This window comes from Monodelphis domestica, chromosome 2 (genome assembly GCF_027887165.1).
Source record: "Monodelphis domestica isolate mMonDom1 chromosome 2, mMonDom1.pri, whole genome shotgun sequence".
NCBI lineage: Eukaryota > Metazoa > Chordata > Mammalia > Didelphimorphia > Didelphidae > Monodelphis > Monodelphis domestica.
This window is the reverse complement of record NC_077228.1, coordinates 378,187,975-378,207,176: the sequence shown is the minus strand read 5'-3', so window position 1 is coordinate 378,207,176 and position 19,202 is coordinate 378,187,975. Positions and strand designations below refer to the sequence as shown.

General features: G+C 36.7%; 1 protein-coding gene across 2 annotated transcripts in view; it reads left to right on the top strand.

Moving 5' to 3' along the window:
- The window catches only part of LAMA4 (laminin subunit alpha 4), a 202,355-nt gene that overhangs the window by 91,197 nt on the left and 91,956 nt on the right, over positions 1 to 19,202 (top strand). Inside the window, exons 5-8 of one of the 2 annotated variants that reach the window (XM_056818671.1) lie at positions 6,878 to 7,092; positions 10,088 to 10,162; positions 13,076 to 13,227; positions 14,719 to 14,829. In XM_056818671.1, coding sequence (XP_056674649.1) covers positions 6,878 to 7,092; positions 10,088 to 10,162; positions 13,076 to 13,227; positions 14,719 to 14,829 — 553 coding nt within the window. Of the gene's footprint in view, positions 1 to 6,877; positions 7,093 to 10,087; positions 10,184 to 13,075; positions 13,228 to 14,718; positions 14,830 to 19,202 lie in introns of both variants that reach the window. The other variant, XM_007485204.2, reaches the window with a different exon arrangement.

Here is a 19,202-nt window from a genome sequence, read left to right as displayed (position 1 = left end):
AGGCTAGATCTTCTTCATCTTTCCTTTTCCCATAGGTCATTTGAGTTAGATGCTCAATAAATATTTTATTTAATAAACCTATAAATACATTGTTGATTTTTTTTCCTTCAAAAGGGTCTTGCCCCTATCTCCTCTTCCTACGACCCTATCTAGTTCCAGACCTTATTATCTCACTCGTGGATCCCTGTAGCCTTCCCTTCACAGTCTTTCCTAGATATAATCCATTGTGGAGGTGCATAAATTCTTTTTTATAGCCTGAAATTAACAAACACCAAATACAATGAGAAAAAGAAGATTGTACATGAAACTATGAATCTTTTACTTTTACCTACAGCTTGCTTCTTTTTTAAACATATTATGTTAATATGTTATATTATATTTGTAACAGTTAAAATTCAACTGTTATGATTAAAAATTTAGGGGAAACTGAGGCAGGTAGAAATTAGTTTCTCTCTACAAGGAGTATTATATTTTTAGAGTTTTATTAAAGGTTGAGAATTTGAGAATATACAAGTAAGAGAAGCACATGCTAGGTGGGCCGAGAGGCCCATTTTAACCTCACCTACATCATGAAAGAGCCCTCTGCTAGCAAGCAGAAACAGGAAAGACACCTTCAGTAGGCATCGAACTCCTTTAAATAATAATTTGTGATCTCACCCAGGTGAGAATTCAGTGCGATTACAAAGCATTCTGGGAAGTGAGCAAGGACTTCTGGGGACTGGAGTCCTGGGTTCAAGTCTCCATTTTTTACATATTTATATTGTAAAAATTAAATTAATATCCAATAACTCTAAGTATTATATTTTACAAGAATTATTAGTAATCACAAGTAGAAGGAAAAAAAGAAATGGAAGTAAAACCCAAGTAAAACTCTCCTGCCTCTCACCTCACCCCACCTCCACATACTAGAGTCCTGGGGAGCAGATAATAATTACACAATATTATATTATGTATGTATTATATTCAACATATATCTTTAAAAGCTGAATTTTTTAGTATTTCATGACTCTTTTCAGTTTTTTTCTTTTTCTTTTTTTCTTTTTTTTCCAACCCTGTTATTCACCCCTTTTCATCTTCCCCTGTCCTTTTCCCATTGCAAAAAAAAGACAAAGCAAAACAGGGCCTTTGTCATTAATAATGTAGATTGATATTAGGCTAATCATTAATATCCTGCTTTAATTTTGACAATCCTGCTCAAAGAATATATAGACTATATATCTAGAACTGTAAGGGGCTTCAGAGGACATCTGGTATAATTCCTTCACTTGATAATGGAAACGGAGGCCCAGGAGAAGATAAATGGCCAGTCCAAGATCACTCTGAAAGTAAGAGGTGGTATTTTAACCCAGATCCTCTGACTCTTGGACAACTAGGTAGCACAGTGTATCAAGTGCTAGGCTGGAGTCAGAAAGACCTGAATTCAAATCTGGCCTCAGACACTTACTAGTTGTGTGAACCAGGGCAAGTCACTGATATTTTCCTCAGTTTTCTCATCTGTAAAAAATCCAGAGAACTAAATAGCAAATTACTACAGTATCTTTCCCAAGAAAACTCCAAATGGGGTCTTAAAGTCAGAAACAACTAAAACAACTGAACAACCACCTCTGGCTCTTGAGTCAAAATTCTCTTCCTTATGCAAATTTAGTAGCTTCTAGTTTCCTACCACATAAAATCTAGGCATTTTTGTATAGTTTTTAAGACTTTCCACTGGATGATTCTTTGTTTTTCACTGCTTTTCAATATATACGTGTCTACTGTTTTATTCATGCCTACTTACACACGACTTGAAAATACAGGATGTCCCATTTTTAAGTCCTGTTTTAAGTTTTTATAGCTCTAAGACTTTTAGGATACCCTTTAATCATACCCGTTCCACCTCTCTAGCTTTTTCTCCCATTGTTCTGACTGCCTAGGTCTCCTTCCTCTCTCCTTTACCTCTTTACCTGAATACTATTATTTAAGGCCCAAATCAAATTCCAATTCTTCCATGAAGATCAAATATTCCAATTCCCTCTGAACTCCCTTATCTCTATATATTCACCAAATGAGTATATAAAATAATATTATTCATTTTAATAAATATAACAGAATTTATAGATCCAATGGAAATCATACCCTTCAAAAAAGAGTCAGTCTACATACTTATGCCATCAATGCCAGTATTGCTCAGAAAGATTTTAGAATTCCTCTATTTAAAATTTCCTTCAGAATCTCTGGCTCCTTACTCTGATTATTGTAAGTTATAGTAAATATTTGTCCTTTGAGGCTATACTAGACTTTTATTTTTAATTTAATTTAATTTTTATCATGAAAAATACATTTGATTGTTGTTATAAGAGTACACTCATATAAATAAAAACTCCAAAATAAAATCTTAAATACATTCATGTAAAAAACAGTATGCTTTGCTCCACATCCATCCAACTCCAGTAGTTCTTTCTCTGAAGGTGGATAGCATTCCCCTACATAAGTCCATCAGGATTGTCCCAAATCATTGCATTGCTGAGGGTAGCCAAATTTTCACAGTTAATCATCTTACAATATTGCTATTACTGTGTACAATTTGGTCCCAGATCTGTCTAGTTCACTCTGCATCACTTCCTGCAGATCTTTCCAGCTCTTTCTGAAATCATTTTGCTCATCATTTCTTAGAGTTCAATAGTATCCCATCACCAACAGTCCCACAATTTGTTCAGCCATTCCCCAATTATGGGGACATTCCCTCAATGTCCAATTCTTTGCCACCATAAAAAGAGCTGCTATACATATTTTTGTACAAATCTTTTTCCTCTTTTATTATCTCTTTGGGATATGGACCCAATAGTAGTTACAGGATCAAAGGGTATTCATGATTTTATAGCCCTTTGGACATAGTTTATACTGGACTTTTAACAAAGACAAAACATCATTAGGAATCAGTCAGGCAACAAGCATTTTTTGAGGATGTGCTATGTACCAGCTAGCAAATAATGGCAATTTTGAATCCAAAATTATGTTTGAATTAAGTAATGAAGTTGATTCTTATTTATAGTTGACTCTGATACCCTCTAGGTTTTATAACACTTCACTCTCTTGTTTCTCCTTCTGTCAGACTGCTCTTTCTCAGCCTCTCTGTGAGATCTTCATCTAGGTCAGGTCCACAAATGATGGATGTCCCTTTAGGCTCTGTCCTGAGCCCTCTTATTTTCATCCTCTATAACATTGCACTTGGTAATCTCATCAGCTCCCATGAATTCAGTTATCATCTCTCTAGAGATGAATCTCAGATCTATCTGTATACCGTTAATTTCTCTCCTGCTTTCCATTCTTGCATTGCCAACTGCCTACTAGGTGCCAGAAAGGAACTTCCCATTGACATCTTAAATTCTGCATTTCCAAAACTGAACTCATTATCTTTCTCCCAAAACCCTCCTCTCCTCCTAATTTTCCTATACCATTGAGAGTGCCACCATTTTCCCAATCACCAAGGCTCACAAGCTAGGTGTCATCCTTGACTGTTCATCTCAGTCTTCCTATCCAATCTGTTGCCAGAGTTTCCTGAGCTAAGCCTTGAAGAACTCTAAAGAGAGCACCTAGCAGACTCTCTGGATAGAGAGCCAGATGTGGAGATGGGAGGTCCTGGTTTCAAATCTGACCTCAAACACTTCCTAGCCATATAATCCTGGGCAAGTCACTTGACCTCAATTGTCTAACTCTTACTACTCTTCTGCTCTTGAACTTATATTTAGAAGGTAAGGATTTTAAAAAATAACTTTAGGGGGCCATAGAGCTAAAGATAAAGAGCTAGAGAATCCTAGGCATGGGGAAACAGTCTTACAAAAGCATCAAAGTAGGATAGGAAATGTCATATGTGAGGAACAAGTACACTAGTCAGGCTGTAATCTAGTGTGCATGAGGGGCAGTAATGTAAAATCTGGTACTTTGAAAATGTAAAGAGATTGAAATAAATGTTAGACATATCCTCTTTGAGAGATTTATGGTAGAAAATAGAAAAGAGTTTCACAGAATGCCAAAGGCATTGATCGGTTTCAACTGACCCAGATGAAGGGAATGTGTACAATCACAGCAGATTGGATCATTTAAATATTGAATTACAAGTGTCCTCTTGATCCCCCACACAGAGAGAATCCAAAGGATTCATAGGTAGTACAGGGATAGTAGAAGGAACTGTGAAAGGGAAGAGAGATGTTTGATTAGAGCATTAGCATTTCAAAAATAATGGAATTTGCTTACAGATATATTTATGGAGCTCAAAAATAACCTAGTGTCTCATCTTCAGTGAAAGTTTTTAAAATTAATTTTCTTAATTAAGAAATGTTTTTTAAATCAATGACAACTTAAAATTAACTTTTTTCTAAGCCAGAGGTTTTTTAATGCAAAAAAATTGAGTATTTTTAATTGATTTTATTTATTTAAGTCCTTTACAAGTTTTCCCCATGGCTGAGAAAAATGCCCTATGCCTCTAAGGAAGGGAAGTCAAATTGAATATTAAAAAGTCATTTTTTGGAATGTATAATAGTAGTTAGAAGACTTGACCTCTAGTCCTGGACCTTTCATTAACAGACTGTGTAATCTTGGACAAGTAACAGTTTGTCTGGGTCTCATTTTCCTCATCTGTAAAATGGGGATAATGATATCTGCTTGTTCAATATACTTACAGGGTTGTAGTGAGGATAAAATGGGATAGTAAAGTGAAAGTTTTATGAAAAGCATCAAGCTCCATACAAATGAAATCTAATTAGAAGTAGTAGCAGCAAATGTTGAAGAATTAGGTGCAACTAGGTAGCTCAGTGGATAGAGAGCCAGAACTGGAGACATGAGGTTCTGATTTCAAATCTAGCCTCAGACACATCCTAGTTGTAACTGAGCAAGTCACTTAATCCTGTTTGCCTATCTCTTAATTCTCTTTTGCATCAGAACCAATACTGAGTATCAAGTCTAAGCGAAAGGTAAGGTTTTATTTTTAAATAAGAAATAGAGAAGTAGCAGTAACAACCATTTCTTTGATCAACTAGAAAAGGGTACTTAAAAAAGGAAGCCCTTTAAGTTTCTTCTCTAATGTAAAATGTTTTATTTTTTCTATTTGTATACCTCTAGCACAGTGCCTGGACCATAATGGGAATTTGCTAAATATTTTTTAATTAACTGATTAACTGATTAATGTCAGGAAGGTATTCAAGTCCAATATCATCATTGCTTTGGCTCCTGGTCAGTTCCAAAGAAATCATAAAAATGTCAGAAGTGGGGTCCAGAATGGCCTGACACGGAAAACAAAGAAGGATTCTATTCCCAAAGTCATAACTAGAATGTGTACAGGACAAACTGTACTCAGGAGCAGCAAAGGAAACAGTGCCCTTGAATCAATTGTTTAAGGTGGGCAGGAACAGGAGAGTACTTATTGCCAATAACCCCTCTGCTTCTGCCATCTGACATAGAGTAGGAGTGAAGCTACAAGGGTCAGTAGTAGTAAATGGAAACAGGAGTGTGTGTGAACCACTAATGTCAGCAGGGAAGGGCATCTACTCAACCTAATTTGCAGACCCACCATAAGCATCCACTGGTATCACCTTTGAACTATGGAAGGAGGTTCCAGCTTTACCATACCCTGCTTAGCATGGAACCTCATCTATCATTAGCTTGAAGAGGGAGAAGTGGCTGGCTAGGGTGACATCCATGGATAGATACCAAGAAAATAGAGTGGATAAATGGATGGGAAGGATTTCAGACAATACCCTCCTCTACATCCCATACACACACACACACACACACACACACACACAGATACACATATACCCCCACCATCATTACTTCCCACAGCCCCAGCCTTTTGGAAATAGCAACATATATCCTTATAATCTTACCGTGCCCCAAGACCCAATGGCCTCATCAATCCCTGCACAGTGTGAGGTAACACCATGTAGGTCTGTGACCTTTATTTCTCCACTGGGAGCCCTGGGACAATGGCCAGAGCAAATGCTTTCAGCTCCCTCAAAATTTGTTGCAACAGGACAACACTCCATTTCCCCAACCCTAGTGAAGGCTCGGATAGTCACCTTGGACCTTTTCCTTTTTTCACAATAAAATTTTACTTTTGTAACCACTAAACTCTTTCCTAGATACTAAAGTTCTGGGTCCTAAGAAAATAAAAGACTTGTTTAATGAGGTACAACTGTGCCATATACACATTATTTTCCCCATAAGACAGAAGTAGAAATATTTTTCCACTCCTCATAAAAATTGGAACGATTCCCAGAGAAAGTAAAATTCGGCACCATTTGTGCAGTTGGGGCACATCAGGCTGCAATTAGGGACAGAGTTTTTTTTCTTTTTTTAATAAATAAATTTCATGGATATCTTCTGTTTTAATGTTGATGAGATTTCCCCCTGTATCCCTCTCTCTCCCTGCTCCTAGAGAGGCATGCCATATAATTGTACATAAAAGAAAAAAGGAAAAAAAGGGAGGTGGAGCAGAGAATCAGCAAAACCAATTGATACATCAAAGAATTCTGACAAATGTATACCATGTTCCATGCCAGTGGACCCCATCCCACCTCTGCACATCATCTTAGCCCATGACAGCTCAGAATGGCTGACTTCAAGGAATCCACCCACCTCCACCTTCCCAGTAGCAGGCATCATCATCCCCAGCCTGGCCACTTTGTAAACCTTAAAGTACTACAGAAGGAGAATTAGCATTGTGACTCTTTATTAAGAGCCAGACAAGAATATTTTTAGAAATTTTGGGGGTTTTCTTTTATAAAGGTATTATTCCACAGTACTAAGCGAGTTAACCTGCAGAGTGAAGAGACAGTGGAGGAGCATAAAAAAGTCAGGAAATCACTGATGTTAATTATTCCAGTTTATGATTCCCCTTCAGGTGTGCTCCTGGTTACTATGGAAACCCCTTACTGATCGGGAGCACCTGTAAGAAATGTGACTGCAGTGGAAATTCAGATCCCAACCTGATATTCGAGGATTGTGATGAAGTGACAGGCCAGTGTCGCAACTGCTTAAGGAACACCACGGGATTCAAATGTGAACGATGTGCCCCTGGATACTACGGGGATGCCAGGATTGCCAAGAACTGCGCAGGTATTTTATTACAAATTTCCATTTGGTTACCTTGGGAGCATGCCTTGCACATACACCTGTGCTTGGAAAATACTGAATACCCCATTTAAGTGATAGATTTCCCTCTCTGAAACCCTGCAGCTGCCATCTTATTACTCTTCCCCAAGGAAATGACAAACCACTCTTCTGTCTTTGCCAAGAAAACCCCAAATGGCAAGTCACTTAACCCCCCATTGCCTAGCCCTTACCAGTCTTCCATGTTGGAACCAATACACAGTATAGATTCCAAGAAGGAAAGTAAGGGTTAAAAAAAAAAAACCCAAATGGGGTCACAAAGTTTTGGACACAACTGACTGACTAAACAACAATATAGCACTGACCAGTGTAAAGTGCTTCACAATTTCTTCAATAACAAGCATTTTTTATCAAGGTGAATTCAATAATGTAGAAAATTAAGCAAGCACCATGAACTAGGAAACTGAGACAGATGTAGCTGGGCAGAATATTTTTTCTCCTATGTTTTTTGCTGTTGTTGTTCAGTCATTTCAGTAGATTCTGACTTTTTGATTTTCTTGGTAAAGATACTGGCATGGTTTGCTATTTCCTTCTTCAGTTCATTTTACAGATGAAGAAACTGAGGCAAACAGAGTTAAGTGACTTGCCCAGAGTCACACAGCTAGCAAGTATCTGAGGCTTCATTTGAACTTAGGTCTTGAAGATTCCAGGATCAGCACTCTATTCCCTGCACCATCTCGTTGCCTTATTCGTATGTTCACATCCTTGTAAATACTGAAAACCTGGGAAATTATTTTGTGGTTAGTTTGGTTTTAATATAAATCAAATTTTAGTCAAATGGAGAAATTGGATGTATTTTATTAACATGATTCCATTTTCCTTCTTGACTAGAATTTAAATAGAAATCGACAGTTAAGCTTTTTATGATTTTTCTATGTGCTGCATTAGATGAGATGTTTAAGATGGTTTTTTAAACAAAAACATGTCAATATATATTTCGTGTTTGTTTGATTTGGGGGGGAATGGAAAAGATGCTCTATTAGCCTAAGAAATTAGATATAGAGCTGGAAGGTGCCTCAGAGGCCATCTAGGCCAACCCTTTCCTTTTACACATGAAGAAACTAAGACCTAGTAGGTTCAAGTAATTTACCTAAGGCCATATAGACTATGATTTAGAGGCAGAATTTGACCTGAGATTTTCTGATTCTAGAGACACTGTGAATTCAATATACTACCTAAAACGACTGAGAAATTCTTACCTAAATGAGAAATTGTCTTAATAGAACTAAAAAGAAAAGAAAAAGCAAGAAAGAAAACAAGTAAACATGAAAGGGCTGCAGAAAAAAGCAGTAAAGATAAACCCCAAAAGTTCAAAAGTCTACAGTTAGTGACAGCGCCCAAAAGCATAAACTTGGAATTGAGGGTGATCAGCTAACCTACATTAGACAGGAAGAGGAAAGTTTCACAAAGACTGGTGATAACCAAACTGGTCTTAAATAATAAACATGGAATGATAAAGCACTTTATAGTTTACAATGCACTTTTTTCAAATAATGCCTTATTTTATGCCCATGACAGTTCTGGAAGTTAGGTGCCATTATTATCCCCATTCCACAGAAAAGGAAACTAAGACAGAGTTTAGGTGACTTGCCCAGAGTCATACAACTAGTAAGCATCTGAGGCTGGATTTGAATTCAGCTCTTTCTGGTTCCAAGTCTAGCACTCTGCCCATTGCACTACCACTTACCTGCCTCTGTTCTTAATATCTCTTAATATTTCATTCATTAAACTTTAACTCTAAGGTTACAAATTGTTCTTGGATCAGTTAATTTTTAAAATATTCTGCAATATAGAATAGAAAGCCATAATGTCCCTGAAAAGTATTAATAAATCTGCTTTTTATGGAACAGCTAAAAAGCAATAAATCTGTTATGTCTTTGAAGCTGATTTTCTTGAGCCACCAAGCTGTCACAAATCTTTAAGAGAATTAAAAGATGGGAAAAGTTATAGTTTTATTCAAGCATAGAAAAGTCATCATGCATTTTTAAAGTTTTGCAAATGAAATCCTACCTGATGAAGAATAGCCTGGTGGATTTCCAGAGTTTGATTTTTATTTTTTGGTAGGTTTTTTTTTATTGTTTTCTTGATTTCTAATTTCAATGACTAAAATACAGTGAAATTCAAGGAAGTTAATGGGAATCTGGTCATTTCCAAGCAATCCCAATGTATCAATCATGCTATAAACTGGTCTTAATGGTCTCTCCAGTATTCAGAGGAAGATGTGAAGGTTAAGTGTCTGATTTGCCCAGTGTCACACACAACAAGGGTTCAGATTTATTCCTTTGAGTCCTCTTCCTGTGTATTACTGAGCTGCCCAGAAATGCTGTCCTCTGTCATCTGGCATATAGGTAATTAATCCTACAATCTGTAATAACCTGGAAAGAAATTTTCACTGAAGAAACACAGTCTAGTTTTGCACAGTGACTTGGAACCCAAACATTTGCATAGTTTAATCCAGGAGTTCTTACCCTGGGATCCATGTAGATCCCCAAGCAAAGTATGAATTGATTTCAGGCATCTGTGAACTTTAAAAGTTTATATCAACATAATCATTTTCCCCTTATTTTATATACTTAAAATCATTATTCTGAGAAGGGGTCCCTTGCCTTCATCGGGTCATCAAAAATATTAACACAAAAAAAGTTAAGAACCTCTCTTGGATTCAAGAAGGACTGAGGGAAGAATTCTTGATAATTTGGCTTTTGCCCTCAATAAAACATTCTCCCAGAGAGAGTTCATCTTTTTTTTGATCACCCCCTTTCTCTGTGACATGATTAAAGTGGACCCCATGGTAAGATATCATAAAGTCTTGTCAAGATCACCATCAAAGAGCATATAGGTGCACGTATGCAGAATATAAATGGCAAACACGAAAACACTGGTTATTTCTCTTATTGAGTAATAAACCCAAAATCTTTGTTCTTTGTTTTTGTTTCCCCAGTATGCAATTGTGGGGGAGGACCATGTGACAGTGAAACTGGAGAATGCCTTGAAGAAAGTTTCGAACCCCCTACAGGCATGGACTGCCCCACTATAAGTAAAAATAACAATACATGATTGACTAACCCCCACTTTCTCTAATATCCTGCAGGTGTGGGCTCTTTAAAAGCCCTTTTTTCTTTCTTTTTCTTGGTCTTTCTCAGGAACTTGAATCCATGGTGTTAACCCTATCTGTACACCTTTGGCAGAATGGATCACAAATATGCAAACAACTAGCAATATCCATGGCCCATTTGATACCAATAAGTGCCCTAAAATTAAATAATTCCTTTTTTTACCTTTTCTTTAGAAAACAGATTTTATTAAGACCCTTTTAAGTCCAGCCTCTCAATGGAGATGTCCATTGAGTAGTAACAAATCAATGATCAAAAGCATTATAACTCACCAGATTGTTGAAGGGAATACTGTTTAGTTTTACTTTAAATTTCATTATCTGTTCATACTCCAGTGTATCCAGGGTTCCCAAAGGCTGCATGAGTAGTAGCTAAGACATTGGTAGATCCTACCAAGCAGCAAAGTTTTTGAGTACAAGTTGATGAGAATCTAGCTAAGTTCAGAAAAACTCATCGATAATCATGATCAGGTAATCAATTACATCAGATGACATACAAGTCATCTACTACTAGGTAGAGGAGCCATTTTACCCACTGGTAGAATGGTTTAGTGGATCTTTGGAGTATTTATTCAAAATTCTTTGAAGATCTCAGTGTGATTTATAGACACTATCTCACAACACTTTTCCTCTTTGAGGAGTCATGGGAGAACTATTAATAATAACACTTGGCACCTCTATAAGAATTCATAGTTTCCAAACTACTTTGGGCTATGTTTTCTCACTTAATCCTCACAATAATCCAATGAGTTAGGATAAGCAGATGTGATCATTCCCATGTTACAGATGAGGAAACTGAGGAGTGAAGTGACTTGCCCCAGAATTACACAGATGGAGAAATAGAAATAATGTATTATGTAACTTTTTCAAAGTGAGGCCAGATCTTTAATGGAATCAGAAATACAATTCAGAATTCTTGAATCTTTGGGGACTTCATATTCTTTATTAATTCATTCCTCTCTCCCTAGAGATTTACAAACCACTTTGTGCAATTCTGCCTCTGAATCCAATTCAGGCACAAATCAAACATCAATCACACCATGAGATCATCACTCCTCTTCAAAAATGAAGGATGAACAACAATAAACCACTATCTGCTCCCATATAGAAAGACTGACCTTTAAGGGTTTGTTTTCCACTTTATGATTAATATAAAAAAGTCCACCAGGAATAAGAGATTGAGATAAACAGTGACATGAAAGATAGTTTTAATTTTGAAGGGCATTTTTGTTTTAGTAGAGCAGCTAACAAGGTTTCAGCTTAGCTGAAATAGACATTCTTTGTAAAATATATGCCAGAAAATCTCAAGGATAGATTCCCATTTCATGACACAATCCAAAAGGAGACCCATGGTTAAATTGTAAAAATCGTTCCCAGGAGACTTAACAAATTAACAGCCATTAACACATTAACATGGACTAATCCAGGCCCTTGAAGATAAGAGATTTGGTGTTGGTGATTTGTGGAAAAGGTAAATTATTGAATTCTAGGGGAAGCAGATTCCATCAGGAAAAATGGAAACCATGGCATATTTTCTGAAGGTGGTAGGAAAATACCTGGAAATAAACTAGAAGCAGAGAAGAGGGCATCAAATTTGAAGCAAACTGGGAGAAAGAAATGTTGAGTGATTCTGTGAAAGAAGAATTGCATCTACTTCACAATTTTGCCTGGGCCCAACCCTCCGTAAAAATTTTCTCTTTCTTTGGAAAAGGGAATAAACTCCTTAAGTTTCACCCAGGGAGTCTTTTCTGCTGATATGAAGAATTTTCAAAGAAGTCTGAGGGCTAAATGGAGTCAACCCAAGTGTATAAAGAATCACATTAGCCCCCCACCCTTGGGCCACCCATGTTCCTTGCAATTGAAATATTCAGATAGGCAGCCTCTGTATGGATGAGGTGTTTCTACTGGCTGATGAGAAAAAAAAAAGTTCTGACAATCATATACATCTGTCCAATCCATAAAAACTCCTGCCAAGACAAATTGGATGAGTCCTTGCTCTCTTCCCCACACTCCTTCTGACTTTAAGTTTCCCTTTTATGATTTCTTTTTGCCACCAAAATCCATTTTAACCTTATTTCACTTATCTAAAAATATGTATTTTATGTACATAAAATTATATATAACTTTATATGCATTTGTATTACATATAATTTCTATATACATTTATAAAAACATAAGTAACTATAAAAATTATCTAAATACATTTTATATATAAAATATATCTTAAGATACCAGTAGAGGCTGCCTAAAATTAACTGATATATTTCATTTTTTTAAACCTTTACAATCTGTCTTAAATCAATATTGATTCTAAGGCAGAAGGACCGTAAGAGCTAGGCAATGGGGGTTAAATGGCTTGCCCAGGGTCACGCATCTAGAAAGTGTCTGAGTCCAGATTTGACCCAGGACCTCCTGTCTCTAGTGATCTACTTTATTTTGATGTGGGCGTTGCATCCTTCTTCTCTTCCTCCTCATCATCATCAATAGGCATTTATTAGGCTCCTACTATTTGCCAATTACTATGGTCAACATAGGGAATCAAAGAAAGGCAAAATTTTACATTCTAATGTCAGGGGGTAACAACACACAAACAGCTATGTGTATGGAAGATATTTACCATGTAAATAGATAGGCTGTGGAGAGAGGGACCAGGTTTCATGAGAAAGGAAACACTACTCTGCCTTTTTTTTTTTTAAATGAAAGCATTAACAGTCGAGAAAATACAGATGCATGATGCATGACCTAGCAAAGTCAGAATGCTTTCAGTTTTTAAATTGCATAGTGAGAGAAAATGGCATTTTCCCATTTTATCACCAGGCTGCGACAAATGCATCTGGGATTTGACTGATGACCTACGATTAGCAGCTCTTGCTATCGATGAAAGCAAATCAAATTTGTTGAGTGTGTCGTCTGGAGTAGCTGCTCACCGGCATGTAAATGAAATCAATTCCACTGTTTACCTCCTCAAGGTATGTTGTGATTATGGGTCTTTGACTTATATTTCCATTTTAGCCTTATAAGATAAATCCTGTCAACTCCTAGTCCTGTTCTGATTTCTTAGAGCTTAGCTAGCCTAGGAAAGTTGTAAAAGAGATTGTGCACACAGGTATGCACAGAACCTCCTATGTCCACGGGATCTGGAGTGGGAAAGAACTTCAGCGGTCATCTAGTATAATCCTTATTTTCTGAAGAAGGAAATTGGTACCCAGAGAGGGAGTAACTCAGCCAAGGTCTCCCAGGGAGTGTCAGAGCTGAGCAGGGGCCATCCTGAAGCTAGTATATGAAACTAATTCTTACCTTTCCAGTGTGAATATTTACATCTCAGAAATCACATATATCACAAATCAAGCCTTGATGTATCATTTTATTGACTGTCTACACATAAGAAAATGTTAATAATTAAAGCTTGAATTCAATTAAATTTAACAATTTAAACTTAATTTGTGTTAGGGACTTTTTTTAAAGAGACAATTGTTAAACATTTACCAGTATACCCCTGGAGTTAAAGATTGGAAACAGATCCTTTGACAGAGTTTTCCCACTCAACCTGTTTCATATACCTTTGGTCTGCTCACAGTGAAAGAAGATATAAGGAAAATGGTTACAATGTACAAACATGGCCAGGCAAGACAAGAAAAAAATTTACCTCACAATTCTTTTTCATTAAGGAGTTCCAATTAAGAAATTGCAATAAAAGGGTCATCTTAGTAGGATTTAAGTTGGCCTCAGCCTCCAGGATTACCTATTAAGATGAGAATCTCCCTCATTTGACAGGTGGATTAACTAGGGCTCATAGAATTAAAATTATTTAACCTCAATAGAGGTAGTACCCTTGTCCTTTGATTTCTCCTACACCACAATATCAATAGGGGCATAATGCCCTGTTTTGTTCATTTGTTGTTGCCTAAAACTCAACCAAACTCTTCTTTGATGATGCTATGTTAAAAGAGTTAATTAAGACCCTAGAAGACAGAAAAGGCAAGGGTGAAGTCATAGTAGTATTAGACTTAAAATAGTCTTAATTATCTTCTTTATGATAAATTAGGTAGTTAGGTGGCACAGAGGATAGAGTAGAGGGTCTAGAATCAGAAAGACCCATCTTCAAATCCAGCTTCAGACACTTTATAGATGCCTCAGTTTCCTCATCTATAAAATGAGCTGAAAAAAGGAAATGACCAACCACTTCAGTATCTTTGACCCAAAGGGGATCATGAAGCATTGGAAAATGACTGACTAATTGGGAGAGATGAATTTAAAAACTCTATTTTCCATTGATCCTAGTGGTGAGTTCCCAAGATGGCCTCCAACTCTGCAATTCTCCAACTTGTACACTACCACAAGTGAATTTATACCTTCATTTACTCTAAGCAGTCTTATAAGAACATAGCTTTATATATTCTTCAGAAAAAACTGATGCACAAATTGAATCAAATCTTTCAAAATATATTTTTCCCCCACAGGCAAAGTTTTCAGAAAGAGAAAACCAATATATCCTAAGAAAAATACAGATCAGTGATGCTGAAAATACAATGAAGGGTCTTCAATCTGATTTGGAAGAACTAGCTGAAAAGGTATGTGTTCACCTCTTAGAATTACTTTCAGAGAGAAACTAAAACTGGAACAATAGCATCAATTTATGTTGTTATTCTTTAAATGGATTCATAAGGTCCAGAGCAAAAGAAAAATAATCTTTTAACTCAGGCTTGAAAGTAAGCAGTAGCCCAAATACCTGAAAATAAATCAGGGCCAGCCAAGAGAAATTGTCTCTTGTTTATCTTCTCTTTTTGTTTGATCTTTTAGAAGCTTATTTGTTTTTGCTGCATATGCTCCTATTCTCTTATTCCAGCAATCAGTAGAGAGGGCTAAATGACAATATTAAGAAGAGGTGACATCAATTAAAATGGTTGAGTCCATTGCAAATGTTGCTGGATAGAATTGCTGCTGACAAATTTAGCCTTTTACTGCTAAGTGTGTACTATAGGGAAGATAAAAAACAGAAATGAAATGTGGATCAATACTTTAAAAAATTACAATTTTTAATTTCCACTTTAAAAGCCCACTTTGTTTTAAGTAAATGGAAATGACAAGAGTCACACTGGATCAGCTAAAAGGTTTTTTGAGTCATTCAATTTCATTGGAAGAGGGCAGAAAAAACCATGAACGGATCAGTTTTTACACTTTGCAAACATTTTAAACTATAATTACAAGTACTATCTTATTAATTTTCTGCAAATCAAAGTTTTAAAGACTGTCACTTTTTTTAACATTTGAAGTGCTGATCTCATAAGAGTCATGCTTTCCAAAAATGTAATTTGCACTAATTGGTCCCTTTACAAACTTGCAGTTTTTTGAATCAGCAGTTTAGAATTAAGAGTTTTAATTGAGTCCTTATAAATTGGTTGGGATTTTCGGTTGGTGTTTGCATTATAGAGAGGAGAGATTCTGACTTAGGATTTGCAAACCAAATATCTCTCTTCCACTACTTGGGGAAAGTAAGTCCAAATAAACAAATTTAGACTGATGGCTGCTAGACAGCTTGCACAAGCAAAAACATTCCTCTCTCCAGTGGTATTTGAAGGACTGTGAAATTAATGGAGTGGAAGACCAAAATAAATATCCAGTCATTTCTACACACAGAATACAACTCATAGTTAAGATCTTCTCAAATTTGTCTGAGGTAATAAGAAGGAAGAAATTTTCCCAGGAATAGCACATCCAGCTGTTCAGATTTTAGTACTTTTAGTATCTTTAAGTACTTCTTTCTGTAACTGCTAAACTTTCCTTTTGAAAAGTTCCATGATTCCACCAGTGCAAGAGTTCCTTCTACCAGCACAGATCCAACACCTACATGCCTTTGTAAATGGTTTCCATGAGTTTCTGTGGTCAAAATATTTTATCATGTGGAAGCCAACCTCAAATAGAGGAATGTAGTATTTAGTGTTGGAAAGGACTTTAGAAATCACCTTATCCAGCCCTCTTATATTCCAGATGAAGAAGCTAAGATCCAGAGTGATTTTCCTACATATTAAGAGTAAGGTAAAATAACTTAAGAAATTGTGCTAGGAGTTATTGCTATTTTTATAGAAAAGTCCCTAACCTCAAAGACTTTCCTGGCAGGAAATTGGATTTACCATGTGCACAAATAACTATAGTCTTCTACCATAGAGTGCTACAGTAGGGTGTGATAGAGGTCTAGGAAAATCTGGAGAGAGAAAACACTTTCAACTGGTGAAGATCAGTCACTTGGTCAGTCACCAAACATTTATTAAGCATTTACTATGCACCAGACCTTGTGCTTAATGGTGTGGATACAAATAAAGACAAAAAATAGTTTCTACCTTCAAGGAACTTTCATTTTACTGGGAAGACATATAAATAGGTACATACAGAGGAAGGAAGGAAGGAAGGAAGGAAGGAAGGAAGGAAGGAAGGAAGGAAGGAAGGAAGGAAGGAAGGAAGGAAGGAAGGAAGGAAGGAAGGAAGGAAGGAAGGAAGGAAGGAAGGTGTGACAAGGAAATCACTTTAAAAGACTGATATATATTAATTTAAGGTCGCCAAGGAATTCAGCTATGTAATTCCTTAATGAAAACTCAAGTCAGCAGTCAACCTTTTATAGAGTTTAATTACAAACAGGAGGAAGAAAGGAATTAGAGATAGAGAGAGAGAGGGAGAGAGAAAGGGGAGAGAAGGGAATAGGGCTTAAATACCCCTTCTGTTTAGGCTAGGCCAAAAGGCCCAAGCCCTTAGATAGCTGAGGCAAAGAAAAGAGATCAGTCCCTATCACTCACGTGACCAAAATGGAGAAACAGTCTCAGGGGCCTCCACCTCCAGCTTCCTTCAGAGCCAACTCTCAAAGCACCACCTCTCAGAGCCAAAACCTCTCCAACCCACCACCCCTCAGTCCTCAGACCCCTCTATCTTTAAGGAAACCATCCAAGTTCCCTCCCCTCAGTTCTCACATCTACCAATCACTGTCCATGTCTTCCCTGTGCCAATGGTGGCTCTAGCTTAACCCAGGACCGCCCAGAGGTCTGTGGCTTTGCACATGTCTGTTGAAGGTCATATTCTCAAATAATTAAATCTTGAATCTTTGCTGCAGCCCTTCCTAAATCCTGTTAGGACTGAGTGGGGTGGAAATTGTATTTTCCAAGACCTGGTTCTGTCATTCCAAGTATCTCTATTGTATCAATTCTAAAATCAATCATGACTCAAAGAAATTCCTGTTCTATGCTTAAGCATAGGTCAAAGCCCTTTCCATTGTTCAGCAAAAGGTTTCTGTCCTAAAGTAATCTTAAGAAGGGAGGAGGAGGAACCTCCCATGCCAATGGGGTTCACATTCCAATAGAGTTCCCACTATCAATAGGAAATTTTTCAAGTATGAAATTTCCCAATGGTGAAATTTCCAACATTTATAAGTCTAAGAAATTTTAAGGTTTACAATGGAAGGAAGGAAGGAAGGAAGGAAGGAAGGAAGGAAGGAAGGAAGGAAGGAAGGAAGGAAGGAAGGAAGGAAGGAAGGAAGGAAGGAAGGAAGGAAGGAAGGAAGGAAGGAAGGAAGGAAGGAAGGGACATAGATAGATATATAGATATAGATAGATAGATAGATAGATAGATAGATAGATAGATAGATAGATAGATACTTAGATACTTAGATAGATACTTAGATAGATACATAGATAGATAGATGCATAGATAGATAGATATTCCAAAGTTTAACCAATTGAAAGATATTGATCCGAAAAGTTCAGCTACTGTTAATAGCAAATTTAAAGGTACCTGTTGTTCCAGAAATGTTTCAGATCAAATAGTAGGGATAGAATAGAACATAAATTTAAAGCTATAAGGGACCTCAGAGGCAATGTAGTTTAATGTCCTCATTTTACACTGCTGCTCTGAGAGTTTAAAGTGACTTGTACAACATCACCTAAGAATCAAACATCAGAGGTGGGATTTCAACATAGGTCCTCTCTCTCTAGGACCAGTGTTCTTCACTGAAAAGTCTTTTAAACCCCAGGATTCTAGGGAATCCCTTTTCTAAGAAGCATTTTTAAAATGTTTTCACTGGAAAGGATTCCCCAAGGAATATAACTGACAGATCATCCCTTTGTCATAGACATCCATAATTTTTTTTCTAAAGCAGTATCTTAACTTGTTCATCCCAGCTACACATCTAAAAGAATTTGGCAAAGGATATTAGCATATACTAAATATGTTACTTGCTTATCAAAAATGCTGTTGGAATATGGTAAAAAAAAAAAGATAGATGTCATATTGGCCTATGAATAGACGTATCACTCCATAGTATGATCTCTAGAAGTTACACTGGTAATTTGAGTCATGTTCCTATTGTTAAAATTCTTATTCCTTTAAAATAATATATTCAAAACTTTTAAATTTGGGGCATATTTGTGTAATATATACTCTAGGCTCACTTTCCTAACTCATTCTTGCTCTGGTAGATTGTTTCCTCAAAAAAATTGCTACTACTCCTCTGAAGGTTTTGGGAGTAACCTTATTATATATGGGTAGCTATCCTGTCGCCCCAACATACCAGTCTTCAGTCCATAACAAAAACATTTGCTCAATAGCATAATAACAAGAGTACTTAAAAAGCATTTCCACCAAAGGTTGGAGCACACTCCTGAAAATACACACAGGTTCCAGGGAGGAATAGTAAACACAAGTTTACAGTTAAGGGTATTAAGGCACACATGTAGCCAAGGAAGTTCACAACTCTGGAACTATAGAATTTTCTTTCTGTAGAGGATGCTTACAAAGTTATCATGAGATTCATTCTGTTGCTCATCTGGCCTGGATAATGGGTCTATCTACTGTTTTTGCTGTTGTTCAGTGGTACAGTTGTACCCACCTTTTGGGACCTCATGAACCATGTACACCAGGCCCTTCTATCCTCCACTATCCTGAAGTCTGTCTAAGCTTATGT